Source organism: Catharus ustulatus, chromosome 5 (assembly GCF_009819885.2).
Source record: "Catharus ustulatus isolate bCatUst1 chromosome 5, bCatUst1.pri.v2, whole genome shotgun sequence".
Classification (NCBI taxonomy): Eukaryota; Metazoa; Chordata; class Aves; order Passeriformes; family Turdidae; genus Catharus; species Catharus ustulatus.
This window is the reverse complement of record NC_046225.1, coordinates 3,618,954-3,636,178: the sequence shown is the minus strand read 5'-3', so window position 1 is coordinate 3,636,178 and position 17,225 is coordinate 3,618,954. Positions and strand designations below refer to the sequence as shown.

The window sequence follows — 17,225 nt, the reverse complement described above, 5'->3', positions numbered from 1 at the left end:
CAGCTTCTTGCCCTGAGTGTTTGAAGAGTGAATTCAGTAAAGTGCATGAAAGCCAGTGAACAGGAAAAGATGAGATGCAGCCTTTGACTTAGGGAGTAAGGGAAGTAGGGTTGGGTTTTCTTTGATCCTGAGTGTAGTGGCCTTCAGCCACATCACCGGTTCTAGAATACTCATGAAATGTAAGGCTCTCCACACAGTGTGTCAGAGCTTTGAAATGGAGATTTTGCTCTCCTGGAATCCATGTATTTTTCAGTGCATTTATAGTTTGCTTCCAGAAAGCTCAAGCTTCCAAAAAGAAATGTTGCCAAGATTGATTTGAAGACATCATATCTTCTTTTTTTTTCTCTTCCATCTTTCACTCCTTTTGTAGTGTCACCTTGACTTCTACTGCACTGAACCTTCTTTTAAAAAATTAAATTAATTGATTAAACTGCTGCATTAACTTGTTTACTGAATCTTACTCTAGCTGACCCAGATTATCAGTCAGTATTTCCTTTCTTTATGTACTGCAAATTTCAGCTTAAATTATTTTATTCCATTCTTCCAAGGACAGCACTTCATCCTTTCTTACTCCCACTCCTGCTTAAAAGTCTTCCCCTTTCTACCTGGCAGCAGCCACTGCTGGCCCTGAGCCAGCAGATGAGCAGAGCAGATGCCATGTGAAGAACTGTCAGGGATCAGTGGTCCATGTCAGGCTGATGCAAGGCTTCCAATTTCATCCAAGCCATGCCAGTTTGTTTTTGTCAAATGGAAAAAGATGGAGTGTTCCATGGAACTGGGCACAGAAAGGAGCTGCTGGCTGGGGAGTGTGAAAGTGCTCCCTTCTCACCAGGTGCTGCTGGTGGGTGGGGAAGGAATAAGAGCTGCAGTCTGTTTGTCCAGCCCACCATGACTTAAGGGCTGAATAAACCTGCAATGGGCCGTGTCTTCAGCCAGCTTCCTCCTCCTGAGTGCATCAGCAAGCAGAAATGAAGCAGCAATTTGTTTATTTTGACAAGTTCAGCCAACCTGAAGTTTGAGGAGTGTTACACTCATAGGCAATAATTTGAAGATGTTAAACTATAAGATTTCTTACAGGAAAAGGATGGCAGTTCCTATTTTTTTTTTTTTTCCCAGAGTTTTACAGTCTCTACCAGAAGGTTTTTCTTATTCTTACTGTAACAAATGACTGACATGTTTTTGGAGAGGCACTGGAGTCAGTGAATCAGTCCTTAATTTTCCATTCGTATTCTGCTGCTTTTTCTGTTTAAAAATCCCCCAAACAACAAAACCAGAATACTGGCTCCTCCCTGTTAAAATAATAAATAGATAAAATTTAAAAATCCCCAAAGCCACTCTAGAAATCTTGAGGCTTGTGAATGCTGCCTTAGCCCAGGATGTCAGCAGTCACAGTCTAAAGATGATTCTGGAAGACATCCAAAAATAAACACTGAGAAAGAGAAGCAACTGGGGCTTTCTGTTTGTTTGTTTAGTATTAGTGCTATTTTTTTAAAAACAAAAGAGTCAGTAATTGAGAGGAGGAAAATCTCATGCTGATTACTAAATCCTCTGGGCCTGCTGAAGTACGGAGAATTTTCCAGTAGATGTTTTTCACATTTGCCTATATTTCCACGAGGCATGTGAGAAACCAAAGTCTCATTTAAAAATAACAGCTAGTAAGAAAACCCATAAATGAAAACAATTTGATTCACAGAAGAGCTCATGGAGAGGGCCCAGGAATTAGTAACAATGAGACACACATTGCAGTGCAATAAGAGGACTTTATCTTTCATATGGCTTTGTAAACATTTGCAAACAGTCATTTTGACAGGACTGGGTAGGGACTAGACATCCTTACTCCATTCCTCAGCTTAAACCAACCTGTGGAGCTCTCCAGAGCTGATGGAAGACTCAGTACAGCCTTCTAGTAGGTTTGGAATACCAGGAGAATGGATGGTCTCTGAAGCACAGAGCCACCACAACTACCACACAAGATGTCCAGGTGGGACACCATTTTCTGTTATTGTTGCCCTATTTCTTTTTTTTTTTTTTGACTTGGGCATAGTAATTTTCATAAAAGTCAATCTCAGTTGAATTTCTATTAAAATCTGTAGGATTTTCTAATATGGAGCTTTTAGCTGAATTAATGAGATGTCTCTCCCAGGCTGTGAACATGTCAGATTGAATTTCCTAGTAATTGGCTAGGGAGGTGCTGGGGTTTTTTCTGGCAATGGTCACTCAGTTGTTTGGTTTTTTGTTTACTGGGCCTTATCTCCTGTCTCTGGGTAGCTCTTCCCAACAAATCAGGAGTCCTTTGAAAATCTCCTTTTGAGTTTTATTGTGTAAAATGGGACTGTGTCACCTTTAGGCAGGTTCTTTTCTCCCCCAGCGAACCTCTCAGATATCACACATCCCAATAGTTGCAGGATAGAGCAGGTCTAGCCAAGATGATTTGAAACCATCTCAGTTCCAGCGGCACTCTTGCTGCAGGATTCTGGAGATCAGCAATTTGGTTCTTGGATGGATTTTCAGCTTGTGCTGAAACATAACACATCATAGGAGCTAGACTGCTGCAAAGCATGGAGGCTACTGCTGGCATGAATGATTGAAAGGGATGTGAAATTTTTTGTTGATAAAAAATGAAAATCTATAAATACAGTTCTGTCACTGCAGCATAATTTTACAAGCTTGAGTCCAACCTCTACAAGACCAGGAGAGCAAAGTAAGGCCAACATTACTTTGTCTTCTGAAGTGGGTATGTTCTCTTAGCAAAAATGTCAAGTTCCCATTTTCTGTTACCATTCTTTGGCTTTAGTGTAATTTTCCCTCAGGTGCCAGCAAAGTAAATAAAAAATACATCTCCTTAAGAAGCAAAATTACATCAGAAGTCAGCTTGAGTAAGAGCCTACTGAAAAAGGCACCAGCTACCTGTAGAGCTGGAACAGCTTTCACAGAATCTGGCCTGTAATTTTAATGTGCAAAAAAACTGCAGCATGAAGCCATCCATATAAAATCCAGAGCACAGTCATCAGCATTGAAGTCATCAGTCATCACCCACTGGGTACTCAAGGTAGCCTGCTACTTTTAGAGGCAGGACTCAGCTATTGCAAGAGTAAAAATGAAATTCTTTGATAATTAGAAGAAATCTCTCCTTGCAATGTGGATCAGGATTTATTAAACTGGAAAAGTAGCACAGCTAGAAAAGAAAGGTTAGAGAGCAAGTAGAGCACTGGCAGATCACCTGTGTTACCAGCAAGAATACAATCAGAAAAGCTGTGTTTAGGTGGGGTAAAACATGTGTGAATACTGAATCCGCAGTGGATGGAAGGGTTGTTCTTCTTTGGGACTGAAAGTATGGGAACAATTCCATAATCAAAATGGCTTTTTGTCTTTGTGATCTATGTCTGTATTATGTAATCTGAATGGAAAATAGCAAAGGACTTGGTTTCTGATCCAAGGGGAATTCCCTTCTGCTCACCCCTTATGCCCTTTCAGTGGAGCAAACTTGGAAGAAGGCTCTTGCTGGGAACTGCAGGACTCCTCTAGATATCCTGTGTTCTATAACCCCACCTGTCTAGTCCAAACTGGAGGGAAAGCTCAGGAAAAGGAGCCTGTAGCACTCCACAGTGCACTGCTTACTTCAGTGATTAGGCCATAAACTCACAAGTACCAAAGTATAAGCAGATCCTAATTATTTCAGTCTTTCCCTTAGCTTTGGTTTTCTTCAGTCCAGAGGAATATCTTAAGGTTTTTTAGTTCCCAGAGTAGTTGCTCATCTTTGATTCAGTTTTTCTGCTGGTGCCAACATAACTCCCAGCTGAAGATAACAGATTTGACCTATTATTTGTGATTTGTTTAGAATAAGTTTTAAAAATGAGGATTTAGGTTTCATACTGTCCCTTAGCATTCTCTAAAATTCAGGCATATGTTCTCCATGGCCCCAAGTGCTACCATGTGATTGACTTTTGTCCTAATTACATAATTACTTTAGTAACAGGAGCAGATCCTCTCGAGTTTCCTACATCTTCTCCTAATTACCTGGTTTGCAGGCAAGACTCCAGTGGCTAAAAAACGCCTGTCTGAAGTTCCTTCTCATTACTGTCTCTGCAGCACATTCTATGGAATTCTGGGAAATGCACTGAAATTTTAACTGATACAAACAAGCCAGAATTTGGACCAGTTTAATTTTTAAAACTGTTCATTTTGTATGAAAAAGAAATGGGCACAATACAAAGTTGTCTGGAAGCTTAGAATGCCACTGAGACATCAATTAAGATGAGAAAGGTTTGCATATGCACAAAATGTTTATCCTCATGAAGTCAAGGTGAATTTTTAGCAGGTTTATTCTCCTCATTACTTCCTCCCCTTTAATTAAAATCCTTTATTGAAAGTCTTTATCAGAGATCTAAAACTGACCATTGCTCTTGCAACACCTGCCTTTGTTAGAGTATCTGAAACCTGGAGTGCTGATGAAAGGAGCCTGAATAGTCCTCTTTTTTGTCCCCCTGTATTAATATGGTCCTTTTACTATAGTTGGTTTTTTTTGGTTTTTTTTTACCACTGCAGACTTTCCTTTCATGGAGGGGATGTATTTAAACCACCAATGTGAAAGTACTCACCTTTTGGGTAAAAAGCCTCTGGCCTTGTTAAAGTTTCCTTAGCTCATGCTGGATCAAAACTGGGAAAAAAAAAATTAAATTAGCACCCAGGGAAGACAGTGGCATGAGAAGAGGTCTAAGCATTAACCTCTGCACATGTAGGTTAACATAAAAGCACAATAACTGGCTAAGGGATTTGCTTTCATTCAGAGTCTGCCAGAGAAGTACACAGGCTGATGGTACATGGTTATTACAGAAAGGAAGTCACTGGATGAGAAATATTCCTCACTGAAGTAAGGAAGAGGTTGACTGGGGGAAAAATGGGGTTGTATGGCATGGAGCTGAGAGTTGAGCTTTATTTCAGACAGGCATTTTTGAGCCCACAGTTGGCAGTGATTCATGTTAAAAAACAATGGCCTTACTTACAGCATCAGTATTTTGGGAATGCTGGGCTGGGAGATAGTAAATTGTCTTCTTTTCCATTACAAAAATAAAACCACATGACTTCCATCAATTTAGCAGTTACAACTTTACCATTAAAGGTTAAATACAACTTTTTAAACATGCTTACCACACAGTTTTCTTCTGACAATGTTTATCCTAAAAAAGCAAGATAAAAAACCATCATTAGTGTAAAACCAATGCAAAGTGCTAATTACATTTCAAACAAAGGAAGTGCTTGGCAGCTTTTTCTATCAGTTGTTGTCATCATGCTAAAAAATCTGAAAAAATCTAAAAGCTTTGCATTATACTTTGTCAGATTAATAACACTTTGTCTCAAAAGGAATGGAAATGCAGAATTATACTAGTGAAAGGCTAAGTCTTCAAATCCTGTAATCTAGGAAATGTTTCTGCATGAGAGAGAAACATTTATTATCCTAACAATTTGATTTAATAGTCAACCAAATAAATATGTCATAATCATTTATTATCTTATATAAATGTGCCTAGAAATGGAATCCAGTCACAGACTTATGAAAATTAGCTGATTTTTCTTTTTTGCATAGGTTGTTGGTGTGGCTCAAGCAATCAACAAGAAATCTGGCATTGGTGGCACTTTCACAGAACAAGATGAAAAGGTATCAAAGCTGGATGTTTAGGTCTCTTCTGTCTTCATAGCGGGAGGGGGATGGATATATTTTTAACCTTCCTGCTACTCAGAAATTTTTAAGTTATTAAAAATTAAACATCTCTGAGAACATAAACATTCCTGGCAATACTACAATTTTTTTTCTTTGAGGCCATGAGAAATGTGGATGTGAAATAATTTCATTTCTGGATCACCATGTCATTTATCTCTGAAACACAGTCTGACTTTACTGAAATGCATTGTGAAACACTTCCATAACTTTCAATGGACAAAATTTTTAATTAATTGGTTCCAACTCTCTGGCAAGCCCAACAAACACAATTTGAATATTATTATTGGAGTGATTCTCTTTCAAAACACCATGTCACTTCAGTATAGCATTTGCAGGAAAAGAAAAAGCTTTAGATAAATTATGAACAATATATGAGAGAATCAGGAAAGCAGCCAGTAGAATCGATTCCTAATTCCTCCAGTGCTTTTCAAAACTTTCCAGATTTCATGTTCAGATAGGTGGGGCAAAAACCATGCTCTGCTCAGGCTGAAGCAATTGACTTAACAATCAGCAAGAAAATAATCAGAGTTCACCCTTTCTATTTAAAAACTTCCCCTTTAAAACAAAATGCACACTGTGTTATCTGCAGGCTACCAGAATTAATCCCATCCTGAATGAGAAAAAAGAAACTTTGGGGTTGCTATGTCAGCAAATTTTTATTTTCACTTCCTCAGGGACTGAATTCCCTCAGAGAGGCGAGTTCCCTGTGGTCAATTTTTCTAGATAAAATATGCATTGCTGCACAATTATTTTTTTCCTTGAAGATGCTTTTTAGATGAACCCTACTTGTTCCAAGATAATGATCTTCAGATTTTAGCATAAAAAAAGAAAGGATTCTTGAGGAAATAAGAAATTATGAGTAGCTGAAAACAACCCAGATCCTGAACATGTGGTTGCCAAAAATAACAATAATATCAATTAATACTTCAGAGTGAAAACACAATGTTGCAGTAGCTTATCTTTGAATAGAGTTCAGATGCTGTGGACATGATCTGTGTGTGTGTGGGAGATGCTGATGTCCATTTGCCTGCAGGATTTTGCGGCGTATTTGGCATTTTGTGGAATTGTTCTTCACAACGCTCAGCTGTACGAGACGTCTCTGCTGGAGAACAGGCGCAATCAGGTACGGCCAACAGGTTTGTGCCAGGGATACAGACCTTAGGAGAGTTGGCAAGTAATCAGTGCCTCCTCTTCCTCTTTCTGATGTGATAGTTATTCCTTGGCTGCTTTTAATCCCTGTGATTGCTGTCTCTCTGATAAAGACTGGGTGCATTCCAGCCTGGGCTGTGAGAAATGGCTTGTCTAGGGGAGGCAGGTAGAGCCATGTGTCAGAAAATTTATTCCATGTTAATATACTTGATATTGCCTGCAATTATCCTGTGGTTCACTGTATGTATTAAACCACCAGAGGTGTCAGACTCCAGAAATTACAGGCAGGAAGGAATATCCCTGTGGAATAGCAGAGGGCATACAGACAGTTCCCTCAGACTATTACCATTATAACAGTCACTAACCATATTTTCAGTAATGATCAAATGGAAAAATGAATTTCCTTCTGATAGCTCTACTTTGCTGCCAGCTTTGTAACTGGTGGGTTGTTAATGCCATGGCCTCTGTGGGTGAATATGCCTGCCCTGTATAATGTGAGAATGTTTCAGAGAAAAGGCTAGACAGCAGTTTTAAAATTTTCCTGGTAGGTTTGAGTTTCCAAGTGACTAACAGTGTTTGAAAATTAGTACAAATTTGGGTAGTTTATTAAATTCATGTTTCTTCTGAGGAAAAAAAAGAGCATATCTGAGCAGCTAAGTCCTTCAACTGCAGCTTTGAAGTACAGCAGACTGTATCCAAATTATGTTTTCACCAAATGAGTTAATTAGGATGTGTTAGAATTACAACCAAGAATAACTGTTTTCAGCAGTCTTAAAAAATGTAAATATTATTGGTTTGAGAATGCACACATGAGCCGTAGGAAATTAGCTCTCCTAAGGACAAGCAACTGTGTTGTCTGGGTTTCACAGGTTTCATTTGACATATTAATGCCTAAATCTATTCTGCTTCTCTGACTGAAAACATCAGACAGCTTATTGTGCTATTTAATGCTTCCATAAAAAGTGTCAAACTGGCTAATACTCACTGTTATGTTGCAATCTGTGAGAGCCAAAACTTATTTCTGGTCACAGACAAATATTGGCTTCCCTGATTCAGGGGAGAGAAGAAGACTCAAAGACATCAGTAATGACAATTATTGCATAAATCGTGATTAGTTAAACCTTCACAAATGACCTTTTCTTCAGGTGCTTCTTGACCTTGCCAGCCTGATTTTTGAAGAGCAGCAGTCTTTGGAAGTGATCCTGAAGAAGATAGCAGCCACTATAATATCCTTCATGCAGGTGCAGAGGTGTACCATCTTCATAGTAGATGAAGATTGCCCTGTGAGTATGTTTATTTGGTATGAAGGCAGAAGTGGTTATTCCCTGGGAATGGGGTGGGCTTCCCTCCATTCTCATATGTTCTGTTGTCTTTTCATTCTCTCTTTTCTGTTGTGGCATCTGCTCAGGTTGGGTGTTGACATGAAAGGTTTTGGCCTTTGTGTAATTTAAGAATTTCTGTGCTGATATATAAATTTGGCATAGCTTGTAAATACCAGTATTTCTTCTCTGGGTCATTCAAGACACTTCAGCGATATTTAAAGTTGCTTTAAAAGATACCTTTATGGTAGCATCCAGCATGCTTGATGTGGAATGAAACTAAATAATTTTACACTTGTCTTTAGTATCAAGAATAGGTCTGGATAACTGCAGCAAGGTTTTAATGAGTAATACTGTTCCAAATAATGACAACCTCATACACCTGTGTATTCAAACATCCTCTTTGTATTCCAGGATACATTTTCTAGCGTCTTTCACATGGAATCTGAGCAATTAGAGGACTCAGCTGAAAATCTGAAGAGGTAAACCAATTAAACATCCTAAGAGACTGCTTAAGAAACTGTGCTTTTAATATTCTTTTCATGATAACAGACTTATTTCTACTGGATGCCACGTATTACTGCTATTTTTGTAGAGCAGCTTTTCCCCTAAAGTGGGCACAGACCAATTTTGTTGTCTGAAAAAGTCCCACTGAGCAGAGCAGGAGTAGGGTTTGATCTCTTCACTTTGCCAGTCTAAGAACATGGTTGTATTTTAAGGCTAAGCTATGGAAATGTACAGAGGAGCTGCTCTAAAATTGAATTCAAAGAAATCTCTGTGGATGACTATCTTGTAAAGGAGACATATCCAAATTAGTAAATACTAACCAAAATAATGCTTTTAATCAATTATTTTAATTGTTATTCTCATCTCACAGATAAAAAAGATGACTCAAAGAACGTGTCTGGCTAAATCAAGAATAGAGTCCTGAAGTTCTAACTCTCACTCATCCTTGGGAAACTACCAAGGAGTTCAACTGTGAGGAAAAGAAAGAGATAAAGAACTGAATTAAAATACTCAGATAAAATAGTTCACAAAGTTAACCTGAACCTCTGTACTGAGAATTGAAAATTACTGTTTCTGTCACCAAAAACAGTTGTTTCAAATAGTGTCAGAAAGAGACACAGTTGTATATAAAGTGCTCCACTACAGATATTTTGTGCAGAGAGGAAACAGATTTTCTGAGTCCCTTTGATGTTGTTTTGCTGTAAATATTTATTACAGTAAGTTAAATTCTATATATTAGAGAGTCATGTCCAAAGAGTGTGACTTGGCCTCCTAAAAGCTGTAGAGCTGTTTTAGATAGTGTTCAACCAGAAAGTACAGAGGTACAACAGCTTGGGAAGATCACAGGACTAAAGAAAATTCCTCTTTAGTCCTCTTCTACTCTGTGAGAATGGACCCTTTCTCTTCATTATTTATTTTATGGGCACTAGTTAATGAACTCAAAATGTTATTTACAGCTTGCATGGGCCATCAGGAACTTTTCTCACACCTGATAGGGAAGAGGAGTCTTGGAGGCTTAGTTGCTGATCAGACTCTTGTTCATGAGACAACACAATAATGTGCCAAGGGCTGCACTGTGAGTCAACCACTGCAGCTACAACTTCTGCTATGCTTGAAGGGCACAAGCAAGAGCAGAAATATAATGACATGGATTAGATGGGAAGTATTACTTTACATAATATAAAATTTCAGGCTTGTTATACAATCAAGGACACTGAATCAAGCCCCAAATCAGACTGTTTTTCAGAATTGTGGGGCATTGCCTTTTATGTATGAAATAACAAAGAATAATTCCTCTCCTCCAGCCCTGCAATATCCTTACACCAGGAGGATAATGAAATTCAAGTCAAATGTTGGAGGGAAATTTCAGGAGCTGGATAGGAATAGGTTTATAAGTAGGACATATGTCCTCCTCCAAGGCAGGCAAAGGGTCTAAGAGAATTAGAATATCTTAAATAAATCATGGCTAAAAAAGTGGGTGTGATTGATTCTTCAAAGATACTTTGTCCTGATTTGGAATAGACAGTTCTATTTCAGTAGCAGAACCTCCATGTGACTGATTGTCCCTTTACTTTTAGAACAAATTTGAAATTAACTTAGAAGCAGAAAATTCACAAGTGATACCTGCTGCACTCTCTTGAACTGCTATGTGAATTTTACCCAGTATTGGTTCTTCAGGAGTACCAGATTTGTTAATGTAGTTTGTTTTCAAATAGTTCTATTTTTTTTTATATAAACCCAGCTGTTCATTCTTTAACCTTCATCTGTGTAAACTGTAGGGAATTGTTTATTTCTTCAGTTTGGTGTTCAGTGTTAATGTTACTGAATATTAAAGAAATGGTGGAAAGCATGCACCAATCCATGCTGCAGTTTTGTGATGACAGCTGGATTGGGATACAGGATTTGACTCAACTCCATTATATATCTATTGGTTCTATCTATGTATCCTTCTCTGATAGAAGAAAGATATTCCTATGACCTGCCTGGCATAATTAAATTACTCACTTTTATGCAAAGCCCATAATAATAATAATTATGTTGTATCCTTCAGGGACTATGACACAAACAAAATCAATTACATGTATGCTCAGTATGTCAAGAATACGATGGAGCCACTCAACATCCCAGATGTCTGCAAAGACAGAAGATTTCCATGGACAGTAAGTAAAATAAGCTTAGGTTTGAAATTCAGAAATGAAAGATGTTTTTCTGTTTGACTTTTAAACCTTTTTTGCTTTTCCCTTATTATTTCTGTCAAGGTGGTCCCAGTTAAAATGGTGCAAACACACAGTGAGATTTGGGAGGCTCTCAGAAACTCCTTCCCTTTTATCCTTTCCTTTCCCTTCTGGTTTGGCAAAGATTAATGTTATAGATGGAAGTTCTTTGTTGCAGTGGAGAAGGATCAACTTCACTTTTCTTTGGGAGCTTTTGCCTGACACTTCCTCAAGTGTGATCTGGTGATGTGGTGGATGACTGAACACAGGGATGCTGGAGATGAGGAGGGAAGGCAAGGCTTAGGTTCCAGTCAGGGCTCCTTAATGGTCATCCTCAAGAAAAAGCAAAGTTTTAATTATGTATTTTCAATGCAGAAATTAGAAAGATGTCTGCTCTTCCCATTATGTTTAAGCCTGTTGGTGAGAAGGTAATGAGAGGGACAGGAGCTACTATGGTCAGCAGATGGCTTTTTACCAACATTTGTTCTGAGATACACAACAAAATGATCAGAAAAGACAGTGCTCAGTGTGATTGCTCCATTAAGTGGGAAAAAGGGACAGGCTCAGGGTGAGGAGCTGGGTTGTTTCCCTTTCTTTTCCTGTGCAAGGTTTCTTGGATATTCTGGAGTGGGTTTCTGTGGTGGATTGAGCAACACAGGAATTGAGCTCTCAGACTAACCCTGCCTTAACTGCAAGACTGGAAGTACAGACAGAATTCAATGCATATACTGTATAGATTAATAAAGAAAGAGATGATAATTCTGAAGCCATTTGAAAATGAAATTAGTACCTTGAGAATCATCCAAATAACTGTTTATTGGAAACGGGCTGTTCAGTAGGGTTAGAGTTATTTTATTTTTTTTCTGGAATTCACTTTATGTATGTAAAAGAAACCCATAAAAAGAAAGCAATAATGCTTTTAGAAGGAATCTGGATAATGTTTTTCAGCAACAGACAGGCAGCACCTGCACTACTGCAGGAGCAGGGCAAGGCAGGATAGGATAAATCCTGTAGGATAAATGTTTTGAAAGCTGATGCACCCTGACATGAGGGAAATCCCAGGTGTTGCCAGTGCCCTAGAAACCTTGGCTTGCCTCTTTCTTTGGAGGACATTCAACAACATGCTCACCTCATGAAAATCCTGCCAAGATACTCTGTACAGTCCTTGCACAGCACCAGAGCACAAAGCAACAATATAAAACAAGAGAACCTTTTGATCAGAAATATTAGCATGCCCATTTTTTGGTTAGAGATCAGACCAAATGTACTTCTCAACAACTGCTGTGTTATTCTTGGAGCAGTCAGAGCAGAGCTGTGGCCTTTTCTCCCCAGGTGTTTGAAAATGAGGCATTATCTCTTGGTTCTATCCTTCTGCTCCCCAAATAAATTGTTCTCCTGTTTGAGCACAGGACATGCTGCAAAGTCCTGGGAAGAGCACAGAACGCTGACCTAGCTGTAGTAGTTTTCCTGCCTGTTGTTTGTGTGCAAACTCATTCATCACCTGGTTGCTTTTTGAAGGAAGATCTAAGTCTCTAAGAGTAGTTGTGGAACGCAGTTCTACAGCTTTTTCACTTCAGCCACCTGAAAAACAGCCTTTAAAATTGTAACTGTGTTTTTCTGTTTGTTTAACAGAATGACAGTGCAGAAAATGTAAGTCGGAGCATAAAGAGTTTGCTGTGTACACCAATAAAAAATGGGAAAAAGAATAAAGTGATAGGTAGGTATCTTTACAAAAATAATGTTGTACATCTCACAGATGAATTTATGTGCTCCACAGTAAAATCACAGCAACATACAATCTGAAGCCAGGACAGAAGATCTTTAATTATCATGTTCTCAACTAATCTACTACAACCTAGAACAGAAATTGCTCACCTAATAAGCTGCCAAAGAGTAGAGAATGAGTGTCAGCCTTTGTTCCTGGCATCAGTAAGTCCCAACAGAAAATAAAAGATACTGATTCTTAGATCAGAGTATGGATCCCATTTCATCAGCTTGAAAAAAATTTGGGAAGTAAATATTAGAGTTCCAAGAATGGCTTTTTAATGGTCTTAAAATAATTTTCTTTGAGAATGATGGCAAAACTGCATGGCCCAATTTATGGAGTTAATATGATATCCCTTTTTTGTGAAGACAGATTTAGGTTTTCAGCATCTGAGGCAGAAAGACCAACCTCATCTTTATTTAATGGAAGTCTCTGAAAATTCTTTTGCTATTAGCTTCTTTCATAAGTTCTTTTATTACTTTATTTAAATATTCCAACAAACCCTAGAAGTCCAAGATGAAGACTGAACTGTGGAGCTTTAATTAGAGATATTTCACTGTACTGTGAGCTATTCATAAAACAGTTGCATCTGCCTTTTTTTTTTAATTGAGATTTTTCTATTCAAGTTCAAACTGAAAGTTTCAGTCAGGCCCCACGTTTAGATGAGTTCAAATCTGAGTCATTCTCATTGGGAAATGTTCTTTGAGAATTTTATGGTTTCACAGTTGCCCCACGTTCAGTTATTTAATTGGGCAAGGTCAAGAAGTTGTCTTTGGGACAGTACCCAGAAGTTCCTTTACTATACTACATAGCATTATGACTATTATTGTAAGTCTGGTTTCTTTTTAAAATTATTTTTAAGATTAGGATATCCCAAACCAGAATTTGGGGTGGGAAAAACTGTTCACATTAAACCCAAGCAAATCTTACTAGCAAGAAAGATGAAAATAAATTTATTCTCCTGACTTGTGTATTTCTCAGGTATGTGGTAAAAGCTTTAGAGACAGAATCTTCCTGTGATTTTACTATTTTGTCCCAATGAAAGATTTTGAAGTTCCTTTATTTCTAATCAATGGTGTCTCAGGGCTTTGGGGAAGTTTTTGAAAGAGGTTGAAGAGTCTTAGGTAATATACAGTGTATTTACTGCAGCTGTCTATTTTTTTAAAGAGACATTTATGTGCAAATACTGTGTCTTTTAAGAATTCATTGTGGCATATTCACTGTTGGGTCTTAATCTTGTGTTCATTACATCACAGTTGCTATGGAAATAATTATAATGTCATAAACTGTACTACACAGAAATCTGAAAGTCCGTTTCATGGATTTTCTAAGAGTTTTCTAAGTCAGCTTCTTTTTTCCCAGGGAAAGTTAATCCTGTTACTTAGTTGAATGAATCCTTTTCTGGTGGGATTATATTTTTTTTACTGTGATTCCATAATCCATTCCTTTGCCTCTTGTTCCATAAAGGTTCAGAATTCTGTTTGCAATATTCAGATACCCCAGTCCCTGCCATTACACTTAACAGCTACAACTAGGATGGTCTTGGTCTCTTTAGAGGAGCCTCTGATACTGAGTTCCCCAAACAGAATACAATTTGGAAACAGGACAATGTTGCATTGTCACCAGAATTCAAAACTTGTGAGGCCAACATTCTTCTAAAACCACAGTTGGCATGTGTGTGCTGCATATTTTTTCTCAGTTTCTTTATCACTATAATAGGGAAGATGCACATATGATATTTTTTTTCAGAATTTTTGATTTGCAGCTGGGCTATCTTGGCACTTAGCCAGGAAAATGCAACTTTTATGCTCATGGGAGTGAGAAAACATTTGGTCTCCCTTAAGACAGTACTGACCCCCAAAGCAAATTTGGCCAAAGACAACATATTCCTATAATTCAGCTGCTTTAATATTCTGGTTTCTTAGCAGGTAGAACTAAGGGAAGGTGTATTTCTGAATTCCCCCCTGCTCACAATGGTGTCAGGGATTTAAACTGCAGCAAGGTGTGGTAGAATTTACCTATCAGACTTCTTCAATGGCACCTGCACAGAAAAGGCCAGAAATTCTTAACAGAAAATTAATAAATGTAAATATCAGCAAGTTTGAACCTAACAAGATTAATTCAGTCAGATGCTTCTCAAGGAGTTCAGTAGTGTTTGGAAGAGGCTGTAGTTCAACCACATTCTCAAAAAATGGGCAAGTGTATTTCAGCTTTGAACCTCAGCTTGGGTATTCCCTGTTTAGTTCATTTACTTGAAAAAAATCCTGGTATTGGCTCAAATAAGGAAGCAAAAACTCCATGTACCACTGTTCTGACTTTCATAAATGTTCTTTTGGCATGGTTGCAAAAATTTAATTAGCCTCCAAAGGACAAATTGTCTTCAGGGATTAAATCAATCTAGAATACTATTAATAATAAAAGTTAGGATGAAAACGACCCTAGAATTTCACAGGATAATCAAGTCTCTAAAGCCCTACATTTTTGGTATATAAATTCTAATAAATACTTTTGAATTTTATATATATATATGTGTGTGTGTGTGTTGGTGGCTTATACTGTAGGCTAATGTGTCCTAAACTTAATTCCCAATAGTGATATGTTCTCTGTGTTACTTCCTTTCACTTCTGTGTCCTGATACAGGGGTTTGCCAGCTTGTGAATAAGATGGAAGAAAAATCAGGCAAAATCAGGGCTTTCAACAGAAATGATGAGGAGTTCCTGGAAGCATTCGTCATCTTTTGTGGCCTGGGGATCCAGAACACACAGATGTACGAGGCTGTAGAAAGAGCCATGGCCAAACAGATGGTGACATTAGAGGTGAGCCCAATTCTAGGTGGTCCCAAAGAGAGCCTCATGTTCCCAGACCCTCTCTGTTCTGCACGTAATTGCAGCTACTCACAGGGACACTACACAGAGCTTGTTCTCCCTCAGGAGAGCAGCATTTGGGCTGTTGAGCTGCTCAGGAATTTTCTGCTTGTTTCTGACGCTGCCAGCAGACTCTTGAATTTGGTCTTGTGTCCTAACTTCACTCCTGAGATGTAGTGGGAGCTGGAGGCATCTCTTCCTCTCTAGGAGGCTGGCAGCACAGTGGGTGCGTTCTGTTGCGTAGGAAGAGGGAAATGCTTTGGCACATTAAGGGGCTTCCTCTTCTTGTCTGGGAGTTTTTGTGATGATTTTGGCTCAGTCTTTCACACAAACCAGTGTGAGGAGTAGCAGCAGCATTATTGTAGGTTCTCAGCAATTTCCTCAGACTCCAACAAAGCATATCAAGATGAACATTATCTGGTCCCAACCTGTGAACTGGTTCCTGTTAAGCTCCACAGCTGAAGTGGGCTTTAGTCTGAGAAGCTGAATCACTCAGGGGTGATAACTTGAAGCTGAAAGTGAAAAATGTGTAGACTTTGGATCTCCTAACATTCATTATGTAAACAGGAGTGTTTGCAGAGCTCCTAAAATGGGATTACGTGCCCTGTGGCTTCTCTACAGTTCTCAAATAAAACTGTATTAGGTCATGTTAAATAAAAAGCTGGTAAAACTATTGTCAAAATCATTTGTTTAGATGGCAAATTGGCAATTCTGTCTCCTACTTTACACTTTATAAATAATATAGGAAGTTCCAGCTATATTATAGGTTAGTGTATAAAATGGGTTCTTTACCAAAAAATCAAACTCTGTAACATTTTCATGTCATATATTCTCAATAGTTAAAATGTGAGCTTATTTTTTTAAATTTAAAATTAATACATTGTCATTTAAACTTTTGTGCCAAGTTTCAGTTAGGTAAAACTTTCATATCTGAATAAACTCTTGAAAGACTTACTATGACAATAATGTCAGGCTCATAATAAGAGCTGTTTCATGTATTATTTGTCTTTGAAAGTGGGCCATGAAAGCTTTCCAAAGAGAAAATCAGAGTTCTTTGCTTTATTATAGAAGCTATTTATGTTTTCTTGGCCTAATAATCTCAAGAAGGTTCTGTGCTGTGGGAGATATGTAAAAGATGCAGATATCTCCCCATATGCATTCAGACAGCTCCTCTAAAACTGGCTCAGGCCCTGCATGGACAGAAGATTTCATCAGAAAATGAAGTGGAATGCTGAAAAATGTGCTCTAGGAAAAGTACCTTGTAATCACATTGCTCTTTTGTTTGTGCTAAAGCCTGCTTTCTTCCTTCCATAGGTTCTCTCATACCATGCTTCTGCTGCTGAGGAGGAAACGAGGGAGCTGCAGGTAACAGTGGTAATTGAATTTTTTACTATTACTTTAGAAATACTGCTTTAGTAGAAAAACCAAGAGCAGTCCTGTACACAAATGTGTACAGTTCCTGAGCTGAATCACAGCTCAGTTCCTGAGCTGAATCACATAAAAGGGAAATATTACAATGTCTGCAGTGAGAGGTAAAAGCTGGCCAGAGCACTGTGAGAACCAGACCTGTGCTGACTGATTTTTCTCAGGAGTTTGAGACAGTCACTGATGCAATGTCAGTCTCAAACTCAATGATTAAATATTCCAGACGCAAAATACTGAGAATTCTCCATTCTCCTGTTGAGTCTA

The 17,225-nt window shown here is 38.3% G+C and overlaps 1 protein-coding gene across 7 annotated transcripts in view; it reads left to right on the top strand.

Annotated features, from left to right (window-relative positions):
• Nucleotides 1–17,225, top strand: part of PDE5A (phosphodiesterase 5A) — a 99,920-nt gene that overhangs the window by 69,071 nt on the left and 13,624 nt on the right. For 6 of the 7 annotated variants that reach the window (XM_033060026.2, XM_033060024.2, XM_033060028.2 and 3 more), the window contains 8 exons: nt 5,585–5,656; nt 6,753–6,842; nt 8,014–8,151; nt 8,602–8,669; nt 10,745–10,853; nt 12,540–12,624; nt 15,313–15,488; nt 16,851–16,910. In XM_033060026.2, coding sequence (XP_032915917.1) covers nt 5,585–5,656; nt 6,753–6,842; nt 8,014–8,151; nt 8,602–8,669; nt 10,745–10,853; nt 12,540–12,624; nt 15,313–15,488; nt 16,851–16,910 — 798 coding nt within the window. The remainder of the gene's footprint in view (nt 1–5,584; nt 5,657–6,752; nt 6,843–8,013; nt 8,152–8,601; nt 8,670–10,744; nt 10,854–12,539; nt 12,625–15,312; nt 15,489–16,850; nt 16,911–17,225) is intronic. The other variant, XM_033060025.2, reaches the window with a different exon arrangement.